The sequence below is a fragment of the Equus quagga genome, chromosome 7 (genome assembly GCF_021613505.1).
Source record: "Equus quagga isolate Etosha38 chromosome 7, UCLA_HA_Equagga_1.0, whole genome shotgun sequence".
NCBI lineage: Eukaryota > Metazoa > Chordata > Mammalia > Perissodactyla > Equidae > Equus > Equus quagga.
Window position 1 is genome coordinate 22925057 of NC_060273.1, and position 23860 is coordinate 22948916.

The window sequence follows — 23860 nt, forward strand, 5'->3', positions numbered from 1 at the left end:
TCCTTAATGCCCACCTCTCCTCTCCCCATCTCCATGTTTTAACATCACATCAACTCCTCCACCCCTGCAATGGGGCTTTGGCCTCTGACAGGCCTTGAACCTGCTTTTGCCAAGTACCCTGCAACCTCCTTAATGCCAAATCCATCCACCAGTCAGTAGGCCTTATCCTCCGTGATCTTTCAGCCTGATCTGACCCTGATGCCCTTTTTCTTCTTGAAACCCTCTTCTCTTTGGCTCCCCACCTGCCCCTTACCTCCTGTCCCTCCCCACCCCCAACCTCTAGATGTTGTTTCCCAGCCTCTTTCTAGACTCCTCCTTTCTCCAACAACCCCTCAACATCAGGGTTCCCTGGGCCCCATCCCAGGTTCTCTTCTTTACCCTCTCCCCTCCCCAGGTTCAGCTGCACCTCATGCCTACAACACCCACATCTCTACCTGCAAGCCAGATCCTGCTCCTCAAAGGCACCACCTGCCATATGCCTGAGCACTGAGCTGGGCACCAAGAATACAGAGACAAAAGACGCCATCAGAGATATGAGTAGATCCATAACTAGAGTGAGCGAGGCCAGGGCTTTGATGTTGGAACTTCCAAGACTGTGGTGGCCTTGCCTTCCCCCAAGGTGCTCCTTCCTGTGTTCACCATCAGAGATAGCATCTCCATGCCCCTAGTCACTCAAAGCAGGCACAAAGCTGTCCTTGGCTCTCTCTCTCATCATAATAATGCTACCAAGTTCGGAGCATCTACCGTGTCCCGGGTGCTATGCTGAGTAGCTCCCATAATCCTCCCAACCTCATAGCAGCTACTGCTGTTATCCCAAGTGTCCAGATCTGGAAACTGAGGCTTAGAATGGTTACGTAACAGATCCAAGTTCACAGATTATTAAAGGGCAGAGCAGGCACTCTTGCTTGCATCTTTTGATTGTAAAACCAGTGTTATAGCTCCTCCCTCAACTGCCAAATCCAGAGCTGTCTCCTGGTCCACTCCATCCCCACCACCTCGGGTCAGTCTAGGCCCTCATCAGCTTTCACCTGGACCATTAGAACAGCCTCCTCTCTGGTGTTCCCACCTCCAGCCCCTTTCTCCCCAGCTGCTAATGTGATTGTCCCCCAAACAAAGGTGACAATATCAACCCCCTGCACCAACAACTCCGGGATGACACGCAGTAGCCGAATCCCACCACCATCACCTCATCTATCCCACACTTCCCTCCCTGTGCCGTGGACCCCAGGCCTTAACCACACCAAGGAATCATGGACCCAAACACCTCGCACTCTTTCACTGTGCAGTTTCCTCTGCCCAGTACCCTGGTTAGCCCTTTCTTTGATGGTCAGGTTTCTCATCCCTCAAGGCCCAGTTCAAGCCTCTGCCAGCAGTCTAGGCAGACAGGCTCACAAGGTGTGGGCTGAGTCCGCTCCTGCACTGGACCAGCCTGGGCTTGACTCATGTCTGCTTCTCCCCAGCAACCAACAAAAGGTCAGGCACAAAGTAGATGGTCACGAAAAATCTGAATGAATAAATGAGTGGATGGATGGCAGAGTCCCTCACACCTTTACTCATGAATAAAGAAAAGAAAAGTTCCATGGAGGCAGGGATTTTTGTTTGTTTTGTTCATTACTGGTTCACCAGTGGCACCATGGCTCCTGGCATATAGTGGGTGCTCAAGAAATACTCGTTAAATGAATGAATGAGTGAAAGGCACACAACTCGAATCTGGCTGCAGCTCTGAAGGTGGACACTGGCACAAATGATGGGATAACAATGGTGATTCCTCTCATTGTTTAGGGGTTTTGAGCTCATCACATCAACGATCACTTAAAGTCAATCCCATAACCCTGTGAGGTGGTCACGTGGACTGTGCACTAGCCTCCTGTGCTGTCTCCCTGCCTCAGTGGCCTTTCTAAAGCATCAATATAACCAGCCCAGCCTCTGCCCAGAAAACCTCCCAGGCTCCCCAGTGCTCATGAGATAAAGCCCAGACTTCCTGACCCAACTTCCCACTTAAGTGTGTACCACCACCCCTCCTGTACCCCGATTCCAGTCTCAAGCTATTCCCTGCACGGTCCCACCTCTGTGCCTTTCCTCATGTTGTTCCTGAGCCCTAGGACACCCTTCCCTCTCACATCCCTAAGCCCAACTCCTACTCTTCCTTCAAAGTTTAGTTTAGCTGCTGGAGTCTTTCTTGACCCTCCTGAAGCTGGAGGGAAAGGCTGTTAAATATATAGATGACCAGGCCTCTTCCCTGGAAATTCTGATTCAGTAGATCTGGGTTGGGGCCCAGGAATATGGGTTTTTAGTAGTTACCTCTGGCAATTCCTATTTTCAGTCAAGCCTGGGAACCACAGTTTATCAGGTAGGCAAGGCTAAGCTTAGGTTATGCTACATAACAAACACCCCCCAAATCTCAGTGACTTACTGCAACAAAGGTTTATTTCTGCAGTGGGTTTGGGCTACTTCCCAGAGCACCGGTCCCTCAAAGAAGACTCAGTACTTCAGGTGGATACATTTAGACATAGCTTATCAACCTGCTGGGCTCTGAGTGCCTCATGTTCAAGGACCCCCTCTGATTAACCTCCACCTCCCCCATGGTACCTGCCGCAGGACCTGTCACAATTGCTGTTTTAGGAACAAAAGAATTAACACCGATTTGACCTCTTCATCCATTAACCAGTGAGTATTTCTTGAGGCCTTACTCTTTGGGCCAGGACTATGCTCTGGTGCCAGAGACACAGTGGCAAGCAAAACAAACATCAGCCTGTCCCCATGGAGCCAGTTACCTAACTTGTCTAAGGCCAGGTTCCAAATCTATAAAATGGGCTATAATACTCATCCCTCAGGCCCACTGTGAGGATTTAATCAGAAAATAAGCATGGAAGCCACTTGTAACGTGGAAACCTCTACTGAAGCAGATGTGAAAGAGCACTGTTATCCTAGCGTGCACCCCTTCCTGTCCTCCTTCCCTGAGATCATTTTCAGGCTTTCTTCATTAGGCCCCCAGAATTTGGTCAGGCATCCTTCTCCTCACTATTTCCACCGCCTGTTCAAATCATCATGAACCTGTAAAGTGAATATAATGTTAATAACATTAAAGATTTTATTTTTTTTCCTTTTTCTCCCCAAAGCCCCCCGGTACATAGTTGTGTATTCTTACTTGTGGGTCTTTCTAGTTGTAGCACGTGGGATGCCGCCTCAGCATGGCTTGATGAGCGGTGCCGTGTCTGCGCCCAGGATCCAAACTGGCAAAACCCTGGGCTGCTGCAGCAGAGCACACAAACTTAACCACTTGGCCATGGGGCCAGCCCCAGTAACATTAATAATAATAACGATAGCAATAAATGATTCTTATGTAGTGCTTATCATGCGTCAAGTTCTGTTCTAACTGTTTTATGTATATTCATTCATTTAATTTTCATAACAACCATCTGAAGTTACTGCTATTATTATCTCTGTTTACAGATGAGGAAACTGAAGCACAGAGTTAAAATAACTTACTCAAAGCAGGAGCTGAGATCCAATCCAGGCAGAAATCCTGGACTATTGAAACATTCTCAGCTGGTATCTGCCTCCCTGGGGGCTCACCCCAGCTCTTCTCTTCACCCAAACCAGAGTGAATGTCATGCAGCAGAGACTGGATCATGGTGCTGACTTTGTAGATACATTTTGGGAGGACTGATGTCATTACAATATTGAGTCTTCCTATCCATTTACATGGTATATCTATCCATTAGCTTAGGACTTTAAAGTCTTTCGATAAAATTGTTATCTCATAAAGGAGATAAATTAACATATTTTTAGAAGATTTACTTAGGCCTTATATACTTCTGTAAACAGTGATTTTACATTTCCTAATAGTTTGTTGCTATGATTTATAATGGCAATTTATTTTAAGGTATTTCTCTTATTCCACCAATCTTGCCTCCACATACAGCCAGAGCCAGAGACCCAGCTGTCATCTAGGACCCTGCTATACTCCCTCACCATTCCTTCCAATCTGCAACCTTGTCTGATAGCTTCTGTCTCTTGAGTGGATGTTTTATCCCCACCAGCTCTCAGTGTAGGCCTCAGTGTAGGCCATGTTATTTTTGGCCTGCGGTGATTCCTAACTGATTTCCCAATCAACCTTCACATAGTCAGGGCTACTACCAACCCTTACTGCACCCTTGTGCGAAGAGAAAAGGTATCCCTTCCTCATGGCACTCTACCTCCATCCAGGAGATAACTTGTAATAAATATTCAAATATGTGATGTCCACAATGTGGTTGGTGGCCCTCTCGTGTGGTGCCTTGTGTACCGCTCACCAGCACAGCCATCTGTGGTGAGGGTTTGATCACAGCATTCTGTTATGGACTGAATGTCTACATCCTCCCCCAGTTCATATGTTGAAGGCCTAAACCCCAACGTAACAGCATCAAGAGGTAGGTCCTTGGGAGGTAATCATGTTTAGATGAGGTGCTAAGGGTAGAGCCACTCATGGGATTAGTGCCCTTACAAGAAAAGGAAGAGACTCCAGAGCCTCCTCTCTCTGCCATGTGAGGACACAGCAAGAAGGCCGCCCTCTGCAAGCCAGGAAGAGAGCCCTCACCAATAACTGAATCTGCTGGCACCTTGCTGTGGGACTTCCCAGCCTTCAGAACTGTGAGAAATAAATATCTCTTGTTTCAGCCCCCAGTCTATGGTATTTTGTTAACAGCAGCCCGAGTTGACTAAGGCAGATTTCTTTGCTTTAAAAATACCCCTTTACCATTCTTTCTTTGATATAATTACTTAAAATAGGTAATAGTTTCACATGGTTCAAAAGTCTAAGTAATATAAAAGGTTTACAGTGAAAATTCTTACTCTAACAATTGTACTCACCTTGTTTTCATAAACCACCCATATGGAAGTACTTTTATTAGTTTATGTGACTTATTAGTTATGTGACTTTCCAGGATTTCTTTATGAGGATACAGACACACACTCTTTTTCTTATACAACAGTAGCATGATACACTCATTCTATACCTTGATATTTAACTAACAATATATTTTGAAGCACTTTCATATTTATACATAATGAGCATCTTCTTCTTTTTTTGTTTTTTTAGTGAGGAAGATTTGCCCTGAGCTAACATTTGTGTCGATCCTCCTCTATTTTTTGTATGTGGGATGCCTCTACAGCATGGCTGATGAGCAGAGTAGGTCTGCACCTACTCTGGGCTGCAAACCTGGGCGGCCGAAGCAGAGCAGCGCACAGAACTTTAACCCCTCGGCCACGGGGCTGGCCCCCTCATTCTTTTTGACAGCTGCATACCTGCTACTGGACAACTTTCTAATCCATTGCAAACCTTACCCAATGAATAACATTGATGTATGTGTCATTTCACACGCATAGATATGATGAATAAAAATCCTATTTCTCCACCCTTTGCCTCTTGTACAGACTGTGACTTGCTTTGACTAATAGAATATGGCAGAAGTCATGTTGTGTAACTTCTGAGAAGGGCCTCCAGAGACCTTGCCGCTTCTCGTCTCATCCTCTTGGAACCCTGAGGCTACTATGCTGTGAAGAAACCCAGGGTGAAATACAGCATAGAGAGAGTGGCTCAGCCACCCCAGCCAACCGGGCCATTAGAGCTAAGGTCCCAAACATGCGAGTGTGAGAGAGGCCATCCAGCTCCGGCCAGGGTGCCAGCTGACTGCCACCAGTTGAGTAATCTAAGGTAAGACCAGCAGAGAAACCACCCGGCCATCCTTAGAATCTGCAGAAACAATAAATCATTGTTATTTTACACCAGTGAGTTTTGAGGTGTTTTTTTGTGAAGCGGTAGCTAACTGATATAGCAGGAATACTGTTCAGATAGATTTTCACAAGTGGGATTGCTGGTTCAAAGTGTATATGCATTTATAATTTTGATAAATATTGTCTGGGTTTTATCTTTTTTGTTTTTCCTGAGGAAGATTCACCCTGAGCTAATGTCTGTTGCCAGTCTTCCTCTTTTTTTGTATGTGAGCTGCTGCCACAGCATGGCCACTGACAGAAGAGTGGTTAAGGTCTATGTCCAGGAACTGAACTCAGGCTGCTGAAGCAGAGCACGCCAAACTTAGCCGCTAGGCCACCAAGGCTGGCCCTGGGTTGTATCATTTTGCAGTCTCACCAATAATGGGTGAAAGTCCCTGTTTCCCCAGTCTTGCCAAAAGAGCGATTTGTCAAACAGAGATTTTTTTTGCTCATGCAGTAAATAAAAAGTGGTATTTCAGTATCATCTTCATTTTCATTTCTCTTATTATGTGCGAAGTTGAACATCTGCATATGTGTTTAGTCCTTATGTATTTTCTTTTTTGTGATCTGCCGTGTTCTTTGCCCATTTTTTTTACTGAGCTGTTGGTCTTTCTTATCAATATGTGGGAGCTCTTTAAACAGTAGGGAGATTAGCCCTTTGTATGTGATAAGAACTGCAAATATTGTCTCCCAGTTTGTTGTTTGTCTTTTGATTTTGCTTTGATGTTTTTACCATGCAAAAGTTTTTCATGTAGATACATGTATTAATTTTTCATTTTATAGCTTCTGAATTTTAAGTTGCAGTTGGAAAGGCCTTCCTCACTCCAACAGTTATAAAGGATTTTGACCATATTTTCTTCTAGTATTTTTATGGAGTTTATTCTGACAAATTGTGTGACCCATCACTGTTAGCATGAAATTCAAGGTCAAGGCTATGACATGGGTGACCTGGTGTCACCCCTGTGGAGAGGAAACAGGAGGAACAAAAGCTGATTTAGGAGATTCTCAGGGGGAGATAATGCATCCTGTTTGGGACACGTTGAGTTTAAGATGCCTGTGGGACCTCCAGGAGGGGATGTCCAGGAGGCAAGTGAATTCAGGGGTCTGGAGCTGAGGAGCAAATTTGGGGTCGGAGATAGGGATTTTGGAGCCAGCATATGGATGCCAGTTAAAGCCACAAGAGTGTGTGTAGAGTTTGAAGAGGAGAGGTTCTCAGATGGAACCCTAGGGAGTGATCAAGGTCAGGCCCAAAAGACATCATGAGGAGAGAGTTGTGGGGGCTTCATCTCTGTGGCCTTTGGGACTTGGCACAAAAATAGCCTCAGAGACACTTGTACGCTGAACAGACGCCCTTTACATGGTGTCTATGCATGGATAGCTTTGGCTTCCAGGGACACAGCAAACAATGAGAGGGAGGAGGACCAACAACCTCCCCAGCAGTCAGCCCCAACCCAGCAGGTGTGAAAGAGAGACCCTGTGACGGGGAAGGAGAGAGGCTCAGTCTGTTCCCTCCTACCCCGAGATGATCTAAAGCAGGGCATCAACAGTTAGCAGAAAGTCCCCAAAGGTGGGTGGGACATGGGAAGCCACTCCTGGCTGGTGTTTTCCTTGGGTCACAGTGTCGTGGTTAAGAGCATAGACTCTGGAGCTCCACTCTCTGGGTTCAAATTCCAGCTGTCTCATTTACTAGTGTGTAACTTTGGGCAAGTTACTTAACATCTCTGTGCCTCAGTTTCCCCCTCTGTAAAATGAGGACAGTAATAGTACCGATTCATAGAACTGATATGAGGATTAAATGAGTAAATATTTATAAAGTGCTTATATTGGTGCCTGGCACAGAGTAAATGCTATATAAATATTAAATTAAAAAGAAATAATTTCATTCATGCATGAATGTTTATCGACCAGCTACTATGTGCCAGGCAGTGTTGTAGGTGCTGGGGATACAGCAGTGAAAATCCCTGTCCTCCTGGAGCTTACATTCTAGTAGGGTGGAGAGGAGGGGTGAAGACAGACAAGATATAAAATAAATACGCAAAATAGATGGTGTGTCAGATCCAAGTGAAGACGTGAGAGATGTGCAGGAGTTGGCAAGGCCATTAGCCTAGGACCTGGTGCACAGTGGGGCTCAGGAGATGGAAAAGGGAAGGAAGAGCCCAGACAAGCAGCAGAGTGAAATCCCTGGCAGACAGTGGGGCTTCGGACACCCTCAGGATAATCATCATCATCATTACTGCCAAATAATTGCAACAAACACTTATATGGCACTTATTCCATACCAGGCACTGTTCTATTCACTTTACATATATCATCTCATTTAATCCTTACAGTAACCCTATGAGGTTGGTACTGTTACTGTTCTCACTTTTCAGATGAGGGAACAGAGGCATAGAGAGGTTAAGTAACTTGCATTATGGAGTTATACAGTAGGTGAATGAGCTGGGATTCCAACCCAAGTCATCAGCTCCAGTGTTAGCAGGTGCACGCCTCAGGACCAGGTAGGGCCCAACCTTCACACAGACTGAAAGGAAAATACGTGCACCGCCCCACCCCCCACCCCCCCACCCCCCGCCCCGGCAACACCCAGACATCTAAGACCCAGTATACTTACACACTTCAAGCCTGCTCCGAGGGTCTGAGAGGAGTGAAACAGGACCAGGAAATAGAGATAAGGGCTCAGTTCTGGAGATCTCCATCCACAGAGCCATTCTCCCAAGATGGTCCCTGCTGTCCAGCCCCTCCACACACCACTCCATGAGGCTTTCAGCCTACTTTCCTGTGACCTTAAGCCACCATCCAAAGTCCTGTAATCCCACCCAGAGACCACAAATAAAATGATAAATATCATAATCCTGGGAAATTTCACAAAGACACAAAGAACTTGAGATAGCTGGGAACCAAGAAGGAAAGTCATCAAAAGGCCAAGAAACAGAGAGAGGCAGGTGGGACTGGTAGGCCCAGAGAGAGCTGGAACCCACAGTAGGAAAAGCTCGCAGAGGGAGGAACTCTCAACAGTTTACAAGACCCTTCCAAATTCTTCCTGATCTCACTTGATATTGTTCAGTTCTTACCTTAGGCAAGGCAGAAATTACCAGACCAAGTTGTCAAATGGAGAAATTAAGTCCCAGAGAGGAGCAATGAATTACTCAAGATCACACCCAGGATTAGGAGTGAGATGTCCAAAAGCCCTTCCACTGTGTCACTCAGAAAGACAGAGATGAGGGAGACAGACAGAGACAGAGACAGAGACAGAGAGAGAAAGAAGGGAGGGGGGCAGGGAGGCAGAGGCTAACATGGAAGATCCAAGAGCAGAGAAATCCTTCCTTAAGATATCCAGGGGACCCCATGGGGCACGGTTTGGCCTTCTGAACCCTTCATTCAACCCTTCATTCCTCCTGTGGATTGATCAGGGCAGCACATCCTCACTCCTTCATTCCCACCCCCAGGCGAGCTGGATTCTAAAGGGAAGAGAAAGACCAAAGCTGTTCACATAGAATCAGACAGCACTTGACAGTTTCTAACTGTCATAATCATTGAATTTTAAGCAGGGAATACCCATAAAGATTATCTCACCATCCGCCTACTGCCACCCATTGTATATATCTGGCCCTTGAAGATCAAGGCCCAGAGATAAGAAATGACTTTTCAGAATTCCATTGCAACTCAGTCATTGGAATCTAGGTTTCCTTACCAGGGCATACTAGAGAGGAACTATTCCTTCCCTTGCTTGAATCTTCCTATAAGTACACTGGAAAGAGCCCTGGGATCTAGGACACCTGATATCCATTCCGGCTATGCTGAGACTCACCGAGTGGCCTTGAGGACTCTTTCTATAGAAAAAAAGTTCCGCAAGTGCAAGACATTTTTGCCTGTTAGGCCCTAATGTATCTCTGGCCCCTAGAACAGTGTCGGGCCCATAGTATGTGCCCAATAAATATCCATTGAATGAATGAACGGCTAGAGGGCCAGGGTTAGCGGAGTCTCATCATGAGAGCCTGAAGCCTAAAAAAGAAGACTTAGGGAACCATGAGCTTTATCTTCAGATACATGAAAGGCTAAAATTCTGTTCACAAATATTTATTAAGGACCTACTATGTGCTAGGTATTGAACCAGGTGCTGGGGATTCAGGTAAGAACAAGACAGTCATACCCTGACCTCAAGAGCTCACGGTCTTCTATAACGTGGAATGTGTGCAGAATTTTCCGTGGACTCCAGAGGCGAGACCTAGGTACAAGGTTGGGGCGGGGGGGGGGGGGGGGGTGTGTAAGTGGCAACTGCTCAATATAATACAGAGACTTTTCTCAGTCTGAGCTGCCCTGAAATGCTCTCACCGCTCAGAAGGTGATGAGTGCAGCGGGACCGCAGTGTTCAAGCAGGGTGCCAGCCGCCCACCTGTCAGAAGCTGCGCCAGAAGCATGCGGGAGAAGAGATTTCTGCCTTGGGTGACGTCACTTCCCACCCCCAGATTTTATGCTTACGAAACCCTGCAATTCTCCGACGCCTGATCGTATTATTTTCTAAATTTCAAGGTCCCACGATGATGACAACCCCAAATTCTAAGTCGTGAGTCTGCCCACGCCTCTGGACGCCAAAGAAAATAAAGCTGAATTCAGCAAGGGTCCTACCACCCACTGCCTCAAAAGGTCTCTGGGCATAGCGCCCCCTCCACGCCTCGTGGGGCTGGAGGGGCGTAGCTTGGCCGCCGGGTTGCCGCGGACGTCGTGGGCAGAAGGATGTTTCAGAGACAGAGTTGACAGAGCCAAGACACGTGACAGTCAAAGCGTCACGTTCTGTGGTCCGCGAGGCTGGGACCAGGCCAGTCACGTGACGCGACCGGGGACCATGGGGTGATGTGAGATGCAGGGCCTCTCATATTACGTACAAATGACGCATTCCCACCCCTTTTGGCAACTAGATTTCCGTTGGAAGACGCGACAGTTCCGGTGGAGGGGGCGGGTTCTCACCTCCTAGCAGATTTGCTTCCGTTCGGGGCGCTACAGCTTCCGACCTCCGCCTCTCCCTCGGGCGGGGAAGAGACGCGACCCGGTGCGCATGCCCCGAATCATCCCAGGGGGGCGGGGCCGAGGCCAAGGGAGCGGGGGTTGGGGGGGGGGGGAAGAAAAGGGAATTCCGATCTGTGAAACCTTGGGGATCCCAGAGGTCGCTTCCTTCCCATTGACTGTGGATAGTGCCAGGGACAGAGCCTCTGGCGGCTCGTGGGAGGTTTTCGGGTCCGCGGGGTGAGGGTGGAGCCGGGTGTCAGAGTGCCAGGGAGGCACCGGAGTTCCAAACTTAGAATCCTGAGGCCCTCGCGGCTCCGGCGCCGGGGAGAGCGAGCTCAGGCCGCCATGCGGGACAGGACCCACGAACTGAGGCAGGTGAGAAGTCGGGGCAGCAGGGTTGGGGACGGGCGGACAGAGTGGGGTCTGGATGAAATGCAGGACTCCTGGTCTTTGGGGCAAGGAGGGGTGGTTGAGGGCTAGGAAGGAAAGACCCGGAAGCCCGTGAGTCCTGTGGGAAGAGAGCTACAGCAAGGAAGTGATGCCAGTGACCCCGGCCCTGGCAGGGGGATGACAGCTCGGACGATGAGGACAAGGAACGGGTCGCGCTGGTGGTACAGCCGGGCACGGCACGGCTGGGGAGCCCGGACGATGAGTTCTTCCAGAAGGTAAGAGCCTGGAGTCTCGGCCCGGATTCACGAGGGAGCTGGAAGACCTGAGGAGCAGTGCGGTCGGGAGTACGCCTATATCTCCTTCAGCCCTCTCGGTCACCCTCCCCAGGTCCGGACAATTCGGCAGGCTATTGTCAAGCTAGAGAATAAAGTCCGAGAGTTGGAGAAGCAGCAGGTCACCATCCTGGCCACGCCCCTTCCCGAGGAGAGTGAGTGAAACCCCGGGTGCAGAACACGTGCTCAGCCAGAGGGATTGTGGGGTTTGTAGTTCCACCCAGGTAGTGGTCAGGGAGATTTGTTGAGGTAGGGGATGCTGTTTGAGAGTCATGGCTTTCTCTTGTTCAGGCATGAAGCAGGACCTGCAGAACCTGCGCGACGAGATCAAACAGCTGGGGAGGGAGATCCGCGCCGAGCTGAAGGGTGAGCTCCAGCTCGGAGGACCTCAGACAGATCCTTCCCTCTGGTTCTGCCCAGCTCCTGGTTTATGGGGAGTGTGTGACCCAGAGAGGCCAGAGATACATCCAGGTCACACAGCAGGCCTAGACCTAGAATCTAGCTTCCAGTTTATAGTACTTTCCATGGCAGATGTCTTCCTCTCTGGTTCCTTTATTTGTAATGAAACCATTTACTCCTACTATTTTTGCTGCCCAGTGTGCATTCTTTGGGCAGGCAGATGGGACTTTTGTTAGGAGCTCTCTGCATACCTGTGAGACTTCTCTGATGTACTGCAAAGAAAAATATAACCTTTCTCTTGCTAAAGGTTCAGAATTAGTCATTTTATGATAAATTATACCACTCCCACCCCCCAAAAAAACCTATGGAGATAAGCACCTCTCTGTTGTATGGGTAGGGTATAGTTCTGGCCTTGTGTTCTGGTCCGCAGACAATTTTCAGAAGCCACAGGTCAAACCCCGACCCCAGCAATACCCTTGTGTCTTCCCACAGCCATAGAGCCTCAGAAGGAGGAAGCTGATGAGAATTATAACTCGGTCAACATGAGGATGAGAAAAACGCAGGTGGGTTTGTTATTTCCAGAAGTGGAACATTTCAGCAAGTGTTTTATACATCAATAGATGGCAGAAGTAAGAAGCAAGGGTCCTTAGAGATTATCAAGTCCAACCTGATGATTTTCCAAATGGGGAAGCTGAGGCTCGGAGAGAGAAAGGACTTACCCAATTCAAGAACCCAGGTCTCCTCACTCCTAATCCATTCTAACACCCTGCCTTCTTCTCCATTCAATGAGAAGTTATTGAGTCCCCAGACATGACCTGGGCTTGCCTGTGGGAGACATGCTTTCTGGGGACCAAGATGGGGAGTTAAGCTTGAATAGGTGACAAAGATGTTACTCAGGTAGGACTTGGTAGCTAATGGCTCTGCCCAGGGAAGAAGAGGGAGCAGTCATAAATGACTAGGAGGTTTCCTGCCCATGTGACAGGGACATCCTCTGCCTGATGGGCAGAATTCAAGAAGTCAGGAAGAGGAACTTCCCTGGGTGAGGGAAGGTCACTGCATCAACATCTTAGTAAGGAGATTTGAGGTGATCTGACCAGCCCCCTCTGGGTGCCCAGTGAGGAGTGGTTTGGAGTTCATGGAGGTCAGAGTTAGAGTAGGTGGGCCCAGAGTACAGCAAAGACCCCGGATTGAATATGGGGCAGTTTGGGCATCTTGAAAGGGTACAGATGAAGCCAGGAGAGCAGATGTGTCTCTGAGGAAGGTACTTCAAGGAATGAGCACATTTAAGGCAACAGGGGAATGGAGAAGGTGTTTCAGGGGGAGCCTGTGGTGGTCATTGGTGTGAAAGGCTGAGCGCCCAGATGGACCTTTAATCTGGGCAACAAGCTGACCCCCAGGTCTACTAACACACCTCCAGCCTAAGCACTGAGGCTGGCATTCCACAAGCATTCAGCAAATATTGATTGAGTGCCTGCTGTGGGCCAGACCTTTTTGTACCTGTTTGAGATATAGCAGTGAACCAAAGATCCCTATCCTCAGGGAGCTCATATCCTGGTGGGGAGAGACAATCACCAAAATAAATAAGTAAATTATTTTAGAACATAGTAAGTATTAAGGAAAAAAGAGCCAGAGAGGGGCCAGCCTGGTGGCAGAGTGGTTAGGTTCGTGTGCTCCGCTTCGGTGGCTCGGGGTTCAGCGGTTTGAATCCCAGGTGTGGACGTATGCACTGCTTATCAAGCCATGCTGTGGCAGGCGTCCCACATAAAAATAGGGAAGATGGGCACAGATGTTAGCTCAGAGCTAATCTTCCTTAAAAAAAAAAAAAAAGCAGGAGAAGAGGGATTGAGAGTGCTTAGAGAAGGCAGGTTGCAATTTCAATAAGGTGAAGAAAACTTCATTCAGAAGACAACAGTGGAACAAAGACTCAATGGCCTCTGTAGGGCATGAGCATTCTAGGCTGAAGGAGCAGTGAGTTCAAAGGCCTGAGGTGGGGGTGTGCTTTGTTCAGGGAGGAGTAAGGAGCTGGCTGTGGTTGGAGGGAAGGAGGGAACAGTGGGAGGAGGTAAGGTCAGAGGGGAAGTGTGAGGAGGAGCAGTTCACACAGGGCTTTTTAGGTCCCGGTAAGGGCTTTGGGTTTTACCCTGAGAGAAATGAGGGAGCCTTTCAAGGTTATCATAAGGTGGTTAAGGCGGCAGGCACCTGTGACAGCTCATGCGATTTGCTCAATGTAGCTGTGGGGATGCTGAGGCCCAGACCAAGCAGGGATCCTCCCAGGGGTGCCCAGCCTATATTCTCCATCCTTAGCATGGGGTCCTGTCCCAGCAATTCGTGGAGCTCATCAACAAGTGCAACTCGATGCAGTCTGAATACCGGGAGAAGAATGTGGAACGGATTCGGAGGCAGCTGAAGATCAGTGAGTTGTGGCGCCCCGCCCACAGGGTCAGGTGACCTGACCCAGCTCTGAGCCTGGCCTTTTCCTTCACAGCAAATGCTGGAATGGTGTCTGATGAGGAGCTGGAGCAGATGCTGGACAGTGGGCAGAGTGAGGTGTTTGTGTCCAATGTGAGTGGCCACAGCCAGCCTCCCTCCTGGCCTCCCATCCTCTCTGAGCCCTGGCCCTTTTTGATTGAGGGAATACTGAGGCCCAGAAGGGAACAAGTTAGCATGCCTGGAGTTACTTTTCAGGGCGCTGGCCCCAGTTCTAGGCCTGAGGACTGCCCCAGAGCTCAACAGGAACTTCTGACCTGATACTGGTTTCCCTAAGACCTGTCCCTCCACTCCTCTCCACTCCCCAGATACTGAAGGATACACAAGTGACTCGACAGGCACTAAATGAGATCTCAGCCCGGCACAGTGAGATTCAGCAGCTTGAACGCAGTATCCGTGAACTTCATGAGATCTTCACTTTTCTCGCTACTGAGGTGGAGATGCAGGTGGGTGCCCCAGACAGCTGGCTGGGCTTGACCCAGACCCCAGATGGGAGACCATGTTCAGTCAGAACCCCAGCTGTGAGTGTCAGCCCACCTCCACCCTTAGCCTCTGTCCCAAGGCTTTTATTCCCTCCATGCTGGGCTATGCCTGCATGCTGGTCCTTACTTCCATTCTTAGCCATGCCCCAGAATTGTGTCTCTCTCCACAGCTACCCAAATGACCACTCCTCTCTATGTTGCATCCCCCCTCCAAATTGAGCCCACCCAGGTATGGCCCCAGCCCAGGCTCTGCCTCCACCCATAGAACCCACGTTTATGCCTCTAAGTACTCCGGTCAGAGTTGGCTCCAGAGGGCCTGTCTTCTAAAATCTGTGCAAGGTTGGAGTGGGAGGTGGTGTTCTTCCTCTGGCCCTGGGTGTATGGGGTGAGGGGAGCTTCCAGCCCCATCCTGGAGGAGCTGCCCCAACTAGTGCTGCAGCCAGTGCCCTGTTGCAGCTGGGAGTCATGGGGAAGGGATTTCATTCAGTGGGGTACCAGGACCTGAAGGCTGGCAGGGCCATGAGGAGACAGGGATAGGAAGGGCTTCACAGCAGCTGGGGGACAGGCCTAGAAGGACAGGTGAATCCAGACAGATTTGTGAAGAGGTATGGGCCATTTAAGGTACTTGGCTCCAAGCCACCGCTGCAAATAGAGGTTGTGTGAGGTAAGGGAGCAGGGCAGAAGGGACCCCATGATAGAAGGGGTCCTGGAAGCTGCCGTCAGGAGTGTGAACTTTTGTCGGTTGTGGTCCTGCCTCTGTGTCTATGTCAGTGCAGCGTTTTCTGCCGGGAGTGTCCTTCAGTCATTCGGGGCTGGGGTGGGCAGACAGAGGAGCTGCTGAGCCCTCCACCCCTAGTCATCCCTATCAGCCTCAACTGGGGTGCTTCCTCCGAGCAGGGGGAGATGATCAATCGGATTGAGAAGAACATCCTGAGCTCAGCAGACTATGTGGAACGTGGGCAGGAACATGTCAAGATGACCCTCGAGAGCCAGAAGAAGGCGCGGAAGGTGAGCCTTTCCTCCTCCCCTCCCCAGCCCGGGGTGGCTCTCCCTCCCCTCCTGAGTGAGTTTCCCTGACCCCCTCCTTTCCCACAGAAGAAATTCTTGATTGCCATCTGTGTGTCCATCACTGTCCTTATTCTGTTGGTCATCATTGTCATCTCCACATTGGTTTGATAGCGTCGCGCATTCTTGGTGAGATATTATGGGCCTGCCCCCTGGCCTGCCCCATCCCTGGTCCCAGCCTTTCCTCCTCTCCTCAGACCTTCTTCTCCCTCCTTCCCTTGCAGGCACTAAGAGCACCAGGGACCCAGGGTCTGCCTTCTTTCCCAGCAGCTGGGGGGGGGTGCAGGACAGAGCCTCCAGCCGGAGCCCCTTCCTCACACTGGCCCTGTGCAGAGGGGCAGTTCTTCTGGGGTTGGCAGCTACTCTTTCATGGGGGCCTGCCTCCTCAGGCCACAGTGCCTGAGGGAGGGCCTGCAGTGTCCTGTTTGGTTGGGACACATGGTTTTTTAAGAAATTAAACAAAAGCTTGGAGACTCCCCTGTGCTTGTGTGTTCCTGGAATGGCTGGCCCAGGGCCTCCAGGTATCCAGCTTCTCCACCTCCTGGCCATCCTTGGTGCCAGGCCCAGCCCAGGAATGCTCAGATCAGACTGTTCAAGGCACTGTGACCACAGCAAGCTGGCACTGCCCTTCTACTCTCCTATAGGAATGAGTAGGGATGGGAGGGGGTAACACCCACATATGGCTCAGTACTGTACCTGGGGAAAGACCACTGTGAGTACCTAACCTGGAAGCAGTGAGGCGGGGCCACACCAGCCTGGGACACAAGTGAGATTGTGTGTAGCATCAGTGGGCATTTCTGAGGCCAAAAGGAAGAGGAACCAAAAAAGTAATTGAGTAACTGAGGCTGTCACTTTGCATACAGTGGATAGGGAACGGCCTGTCTCAGAGGTGGTGATATTTGAGTGGAATGTTAAATGAGGAGGAGCCAGTTATGGGAAAAAGCAGGGAAAGAGGTTGCCAGGCAGAGGGACCAGCAGGCCAGGCCCTGGGCCCAGAAAAAGGCATTGCCTTTTTTTTTTTTAAGGATTTTTTTCTTTAATTTTTCCTTTTTCTCGCCAGAGCCCCCCCAGTACATAGTTGTATAGTTTTAGTTGTGGATTCTTCTAGTTGTGGCATGTGGGACACCGCCTCAGCATGGCTCGATGAGTGGTGCCATGTCCGCGCCCAGGATCCCAACTGCAGAACCCTGGGCCGCTGCCGGGGAGTTCGGGAACTTAACCACTTGGCCACGGGGCTGGGCCCAGGCATTGCCTTTTTTATGTAAGAGTTCAGCTTAGAGAGCCAGCAACTCTGGATCAGCACACTTGGTTTCTAAGGGGTTATCTAGCTGAAGAGGGTAGCTACAGGAGGCAGAGGAGCCTGACCCCTGTTTTCTATGAGGCACCTGAGCTCCAGGCCCCAACTCGAAATTTCTGAGTTCTAAGTCCTATGCCTAGTTCCTTTTTTTTTTCTTTTTTTTTGAGGAAGATTAGCCCTGAGCTAACTACTGCCAATCTTCCTCTTTTTGCTGAGGAAGACTGGCCCTGAGCTAACATCCATGCCTATCTTCCTCTACTTTATACATGGGATGCCTACCACCGCATGGCTTTTGCCAAGTGGTGCCATGTACGCACCTGGCGAATCCCGGGCCGCCGAGAAGCAGCATGTGCGAACTTAACTGCTGTGCCACCGGGCTCGCCCCCCTATGCCTAGTTTCTGGAGCTGGATGTGGCACCTGTCCCCAGACGCCTGGTTTCAGGGGTAAGCCGGCTCCTGGCTCCAAAGCTTGGCTGGAGTAGGGCTGCCTGACCCGGACCAGGTCTGTGGCCGGGTTCCAGCTGCCCTGCCCCATCCCATCCCACTTTCGATTCCACAGGCTCCTGCTGCTGGTGTCGCTGCTGCTCCTAGCTCTCTAGCCCGGCTGGCTGCAGTACCGCCTGCTTTTGCTGCTGAGTGTGGGGCATACACGTGGGTGCTGGTGTGATGGAGTTGTGGAAGGGCTGGACATGATGTCATTGGTGTAGTCCTGGACCCCACCCCTAGACCTGGGCTGGGGGAGGGGCCAGAGGGTGGAATTGGGCCCCAGTGACTCGACACCTGGGCCTACTCTGCCTCCCATCCATAGCTGGGCGTCTGCTTGCAGCGCCTCACTGTGGCCCTAGAGTGGCAGTTGTACCGGCGCCTGCGCCAAGTCCGAGTGTATGGTTGGCCCCGAGTATGGGGCGTGACTGAGATGGTGGCCCATCGCGCCTGGAAAACAATTGGCCAGCGGACCTAAAGATTGATCCTGAAGAACATCAGGATTGGTCTGTAGGGCGTCCTGGGGGAGTGAATATTCTAGTATTAAACAGCAGTTAAAACATGGGACGCTGGTATGGGCAGGGCCTCTGAGCCAGTTGCCAGTAGTACCCAAAAGTGATTTCATCACAGAGCGCACAGGACATGATCAAACCTTCAAAAGAGGCGGGAGGCTGTGGGCTTGTGAGAGACTGGCGGGAGTAGTGAGTCAGGGACTTTACCCGAGAAAGCGTGGCTCCTGGCTGCTAAGCTTCCAGTTGCGCAAGTCTGGGAGGGTACCCACGCCTTCGTCCTTCCTGAGATCATGTGTCCTGTGTACAGATGAAGCCCTAAACGCCTACAGGAAAGAGCTACTCATTCTCAGCAGTGTGCAAACACAATCCGGATGTCCACTTGATGGGAAAACTGCGGGGCTGGACAGATCCTGCCCCAATATAAGGCTGATTTGGATGCAGGGGCCTCTGGGTTTCTCTGATTCTCCGCCTCTTCCCCGATGGCCTGCATCTTCAGAGGAATCCTGTCCTGTTGGTTGCCTTTGTCCACTCTCTCACCTTTCTGCCTTCAGAGTAAATAACTGCATGACCTGTGGCACCTACTGGGATCTGATAGAGACCACATCTATGCAACTGGGTCATGTGCTGTGTGTGACTTCTGCTTGGCCATACTGGACAGTGCCACTTCTGAATGGCTGCTTACCTGTCTCACTCAGGAAGCTGTCCATAACCTCCTGGAAGAGGTGGCTAGATGGCCAAGTAAGGCCTTGAATTCTGAGCTCAGTAGTTTGAACCTTTCCTGTGGGCTAGGGGACCCATGGAAGGTTTTTGAACAAGTGAGTGGCAAGTTTGGAGCAGACGGAACAGAAAAGTGGACCCATGCACTGGGGATTTCACAGGCTCTCTTGTGTATACCCCTTCCACGTGGGAAACAAGAGTAAATGAGGAGAGAGTGAGGAGCTAAGAGCAGGTTTTGCACTGAAATCCTGGCTTGGCTGCTGTCAGCCCAACTTTCAGTGAACAGGGTCTTGGTTAGTTGTGGTTTTTCCAAATCCATCTTGCATCACAACCTTTTAGCTGCAGCTCTCTCTCCACTTATTGCCTCATTCACTCAACATTTCACAGTTCAAATTCCCAAGAAAAGGAATCAGATTGGTCTAGATCAGGCTACATTGACCTGCCTATGAGTTGTCTAGCTTGAATCAAGACTTTACCCTTGACCAAGATGTATGCGCACTGTAACAGAGTGTGTCTGAAGGAAGAGTGGACAAGCACAATGATTGACATTTCTGGCAAACCCTGTGGTAGATTGTATTATTGTTCCAAATATATAGTCCTTCCTACAGGGCCCCTCCCTAAAGGAAGATTATAATAGGCTTGGCTATATGACTTGTTTTGGCCAATGGAATGTGAGTAGAAATGTAACATACCACTTCCAAACAGAAGTTTTAAGCACCACTCGTAGTCTGGCAGCTTCCCCTCTCTTTTCCCTCTGCCATGAGCCTGGCAATTTCTAGATCAAGACTTCTTCAGTCTGGAACCCAGAATTAAGATGACATGAAGCTGAGCTGTAGTCCACCTGTAAAATGATGTGTGATGTCAGTGAGAAATAAACTTCTCTTGCTGTGAACAGCTGATGTGTGGAGTTTGGTTGGTACCATATCATAATAAGTCTAAACCAACAGTTAAAGAACTCATACCCTGAAGTGGGTTGCTGCTACAATAAAAAATAAACCTGAATTACATGGCTTTGGAGCTGGGCAGTGGCTGGTGAGGAAGCTGTCATTGGAAGTTGGAAAGATGGTGATGTGTGTTATGCAGTGGTGAAGCATTTGGTTAAACTCTAAGCTGGAAATAACTAAGAATATAAGTAATGTCCAAATGAGCTTGGGGCTTTAGGCAAGAAAATTGGGAAAGGGAGTATTAGTGGCATGCCTTGGTGGCTACTGGGTACATTTGACAAGTTACTATAAGAAAGAGATGACTCAGAAACTAATTGGCCAGTCTTTAAAGAGAAATGGAAGAGAATACAGAAGCTCCAGGCAAGTGATCCACATTTTTAACCAGTGAAAGATACAACTGCTCCCAAAGGAGTTAGTAGGCTCCATTTGCCTACAGTTAAGTCTAAAGAGAGAGGCGTATCTGAAAAGAATGTGGGTTTGGCTGTTGGCCCATGGAACTGACTGGAATCAAATAGAAAAGAAGACACCCCCCCCAACAAAAGCCATTACCTTGCACTTTTAAAAGACCATGAGTGTTCAAGACTTAATACAACCTTGAGGGCTCCCAAATTTCTATGGGCATGAAGGAGGCTGAGAAAGCTGCTCTACCTCAGAAAGGCATAACCTCCAATGTCTTTTAAAATGTGGCCAAGGAGAATAAATGGAAAAGGACAGACCACACTAAGGGCAGAGCTGAGGACATGGAGAAGAATGAAGCAGGGAACTAGTCCCAGGAAGCAGTCCACTCCCAGGGAAAGGTGGGGGACCGTCTCAGTATCTGCCCAGCAGGACTGTAGAATTATTATGGGCCAGAACTGCTGTGTGTCTCCCATTCTTCCTTCTAAATGGGAGTGTTTACTGCCATTATCCTGTCCCTGTTCCACTTCATATGCTGGATTTTTTTTGGGGGGAGGGGGTAAGTGATAACATGTTATATTTATTTATTTTTTTGTCTCATAAGTCTCTGGATCAAGAGAAGCCACATCTGCACCTGATATAGAGACTAATAGAGATCCTGGACTTGAGCCTGACGTCATGATTAGATGGGTCATTTGGGTGGTCTCCCTTGAGAAGGGGAAGCATTTATTTTGCATATGGAAGAAACACAAAGGCAGTAATATGACAAAGCAGACAGACTGGGCAAGATTTTACAATTGTTCAAAGACATTGGTCCTCCCTGTGGGGTCCCACCATATGAAAAGATTATAAATCCCCACTCCACTGACATCAGCTTTGGGCATGTGGCATTCTTTAGGCAATGGAAATTGAGTAGGAGTAATACGTGTACTTCCAAGAAGAAGCTTTAAGAGCCATCGTGGGATCTGCCAACTTTCCTCTCTTGTCTCTATGTCTTGAGCTTGACAGTTCCAGATTGAGGCTGTTCCTTCAGGTTGGATTCTGGAATGAAGATGATGTAGAACAGAGCTTCAGCTCTGCCATGGAGGACATGGAATTGCATGAGAAAAATACATTTGTTGTTGTAAGCCACTGAGATTTTGGAGTTTTCGTTACTGCGGCATAATTTGATCCTAGCTGACTGATAAAAGCTCCCTCCATATTGCAGAGGCTCTCTATTCAGTTCTCCTTTCCTATCACTGTGAGAGTTGACATGCCAAAATGAGTTGTAATGATGCTATGAGGTCTGAGCCTTTCCTCCCTGTTCAGAGATGTTTACCCTCAGGTCCTATTCAGTGAGCTTTCTTGATTCTTGCTGGTTCTTGGCAACTAGTGGTAGCTGCTCATGCGAACTAGAAAAATATCTGGGAGGGTGGGGCCCCAGACCTTCTAGCATCAACTTGGTGCCTAGTAAATGTCAATCTCACATACATCCTAAGACTACAATGGCACCATTTCAAAGGAACTGTCCAAAAGGAAAAAAGAGAGAAAGTAAAACCCAAACTTGCCTTAACCGCACGGATGTCCACCCTTCCAAGCAGCCCCAACATAATGGATAATAAGTAGAAATTTTCTGTCAGTTTGTGTATGGGTACAGCTGCATGAAGGAGAGACCCAAACTAACCACGGCTTAAACAAGATAGAAGTTTATTTCTCTCTTATATAAAAGTACAAGTTAGTATGGTGGGTCTTTGCATGAAGTCATCAGGACCCATGAATAATAGAAAAAAAAATCATTATTTTATCTTGTTGCTGTTCCATCCCTGGGGTGTTGCCCTCACCCACATAGTCCAAGATGGTCCACCACCACTTCCACAGTCTACCCTCTGTAAAGCAAAAAAGTGAAAGGGATGGCTTGCTCTTTATCCTAAATTTCTGGAAGGTGTACAAATAATTTCTGCTCTAATCCTAGTGGCCAGAATGTAGTCACATGGCCACATCCAGCTGATGCTGAGAAATATAATCTCTACCTTGGGCAGCTTTTTGCCCAGACGAAAGTTCTAGTCGGGGGCCGGCCCCGTGGCCGAGTGGTTAAGTTCGTGCACTCTGCTTTGGCGGCCCAGGGTGTTGCCGGTTCGGATCCTAGGCGTAGACATGGCATCGCTCATCAGGCCATGCTGAGGTGGCGTCCCACATGCCACAACTAGAAGGACCCACAACTAAAATATACAACTATGTACTGGGAGGATTTGGGGAGAAAAAGCAGAAAAAAAAAAAAGAAGATTGGCAACAGTTGTTAGCTTAGGTGCCAATCTTTAAAAAAAAAAAAAAAAGTTCTAGGGGAACTAAGGAACTATTCCCAGGAAGCAGTCCCACTCTGGAAGAACAAATATTGGGGGACCACTAGCAGTTTCAGCCACACACCATGAGTGTTAACCCATCCCAACTGTATTAGTTTCCTATTACTCCTGTCACAAATTACCACACTTAGTGGCTTAAAACAACACACATTTATTCTTTTACAGTTCCAGAGGTCAGAAATTCAAAATTAGTTTCACTGTACCAAGTCAATGAGTTGGCAGAGCTGGCTCCTTCTGGAGGAACCATTTGCTTGCCTTCTAATGGATGCCTGCATTCCTTCGCTAGTGGCCCCATCTTCCATTTCAAAGCAAATCATTCCAACCTCTACTTCCATTATCATATCACCTTCTCCTCTAACTCTGACTCTCCTGTCTCCCTCTTATAAGGACCCTTGTGATTACCTTGGGTCCACCCAGATACTCCAGAATAATGTCCCATTTCACTATCCTTAATCACATCTGCAAAGTCCTTCCTGCCATATAAGGTAACACTCTCCAGTTTGAGGGATTAGGATGTGGACATATTAGGGAACATATTGTTCAGCCCACTACACCACCCCACTTCACATTCAACTCATTCATTCATTTATTCATAAAGCATTTCTTGAGCAAGACTTATGTGCCAGGCATTATGGCAGGTCCTGGAGAAATAGAGGTGAAAATACAGACAAGGTTTCTGCTTTCATTGAGTCTATATTTTAATGGAGAGGGAGAATAAAGAAATAACTAGGATCTTCTAAAACCATGACAAGTATTATTTAAAAATTAAGCAGTGTAACGTGATAAAAAATGAGGAGGGGTTGGAGACGGCTGTTCTAATAGGTGGTCAGGAATGGACTCTTACTTAGGGAAGATGACTAATCCAAAAGGTGGAACTGAGCGCTCAGAGGGCAGAACAGAGCCATGGAGGCTTATCTCTAGGCCTGGAAACCTAATGAATTTACCCAGCTGGATTTTGAAATTGCTTTGGATCAGTGACTCCTTTTTAGCTTGCATTTCTCCCCTTTTTGAACCAGAATGTCTATTATCCTCTGCATAGTCCCACCATTGCGTGTTGGGAATACATGACTTGTTCCTTTATTTTCATAGGTCCACGGATGGGAGGAATTGTGCTCCAGGATGGAGTATACCTAGAGCCTCATCTGCATCTGATTTAGATAATGAGATTTGGGACTTCTGATTTGATGAGATTTATATGAGATTTTTTTGGACTGTGACTTGATGCTGTAATGGGATGGGACTTTTAGGGACCTTGGGAG

General features: G+C 48.7%; 1 protein-coding gene across 4 annotated transcripts; it reads left to right on the plus strand.

Annotated features, from left to right (window-relative positions):
• The first annotated feature begins 10845 nt into the window (after positions 1-10845).
• On the plus strand, positions 10846-19827 carry STX4 (syntaxin 4). 4 transcript variants are annotated; one of them, XM_046667906.1, is made up of 11 exons: positions 10848-11133; positions 11322-11423; positions 11536-11635; positions 11772-11846; positions 12372-12442; positions 14184-14292; positions 14365-14441; positions 14675-14812; positions 15746-15856; positions 15944-16042; positions 18513-19824. In XM_046667906.1, the coding sequence occupies exons 1-10, from the start codon at positions 11104-11106 to the stop codon at positions 16022-16024; spliced, it is 894 nt and encodes a 297-aa protein (XP_046523862.1). In that variant the 5' UTR covers positions 10848-11103; the 3' UTR covers positions 16025-16042; positions 18513-19824. The 4 variants fall into 4 exon arrangements, with proteins under 4 accessions (XP_046523863.1, XP_046523864.1, XP_046523862.1 ...); XM_046667905.1 differs by lacking the exon at positions 18513-19824 and adding an exon at positions 16138-16389 and having other exon boundaries at positions 10850-11133; XM_046667907.1 differs by lacking the exon at positions 15944-16042 and having other exon boundaries at positions 10846-11133; positions 18513-19827.
• The last annotated feature ends 4033 nt before the right edge of the window (positions 19828-23860 follow it).

What these genes read in the sequence shown, in the direction of transcription:
- STX4 (XM_046667906.1), top strand. Translation starts at nt 11,104, where the DNA reads ATGCGGGACAGGACCCACGAACTGAGGCAG. An exon ending in GTGAGGTGTTTGTGTCCAAT is followed by an intron (nt 14,442 to 14,674) that starts GTGAGTGGCCAC and finishes TCCACTCCCCAG; the next exon opens with ATACTGAAGGATACACAAGT. An exon ending in CTACTGAGGTGGAGATGCAG is followed by an intron (nt 14,813 to 15,745) that starts GTGGGTGCCCCA and finishes TCCTCCGAGCAG; the next exon opens with GGGGAGATGATCAATCGGAT.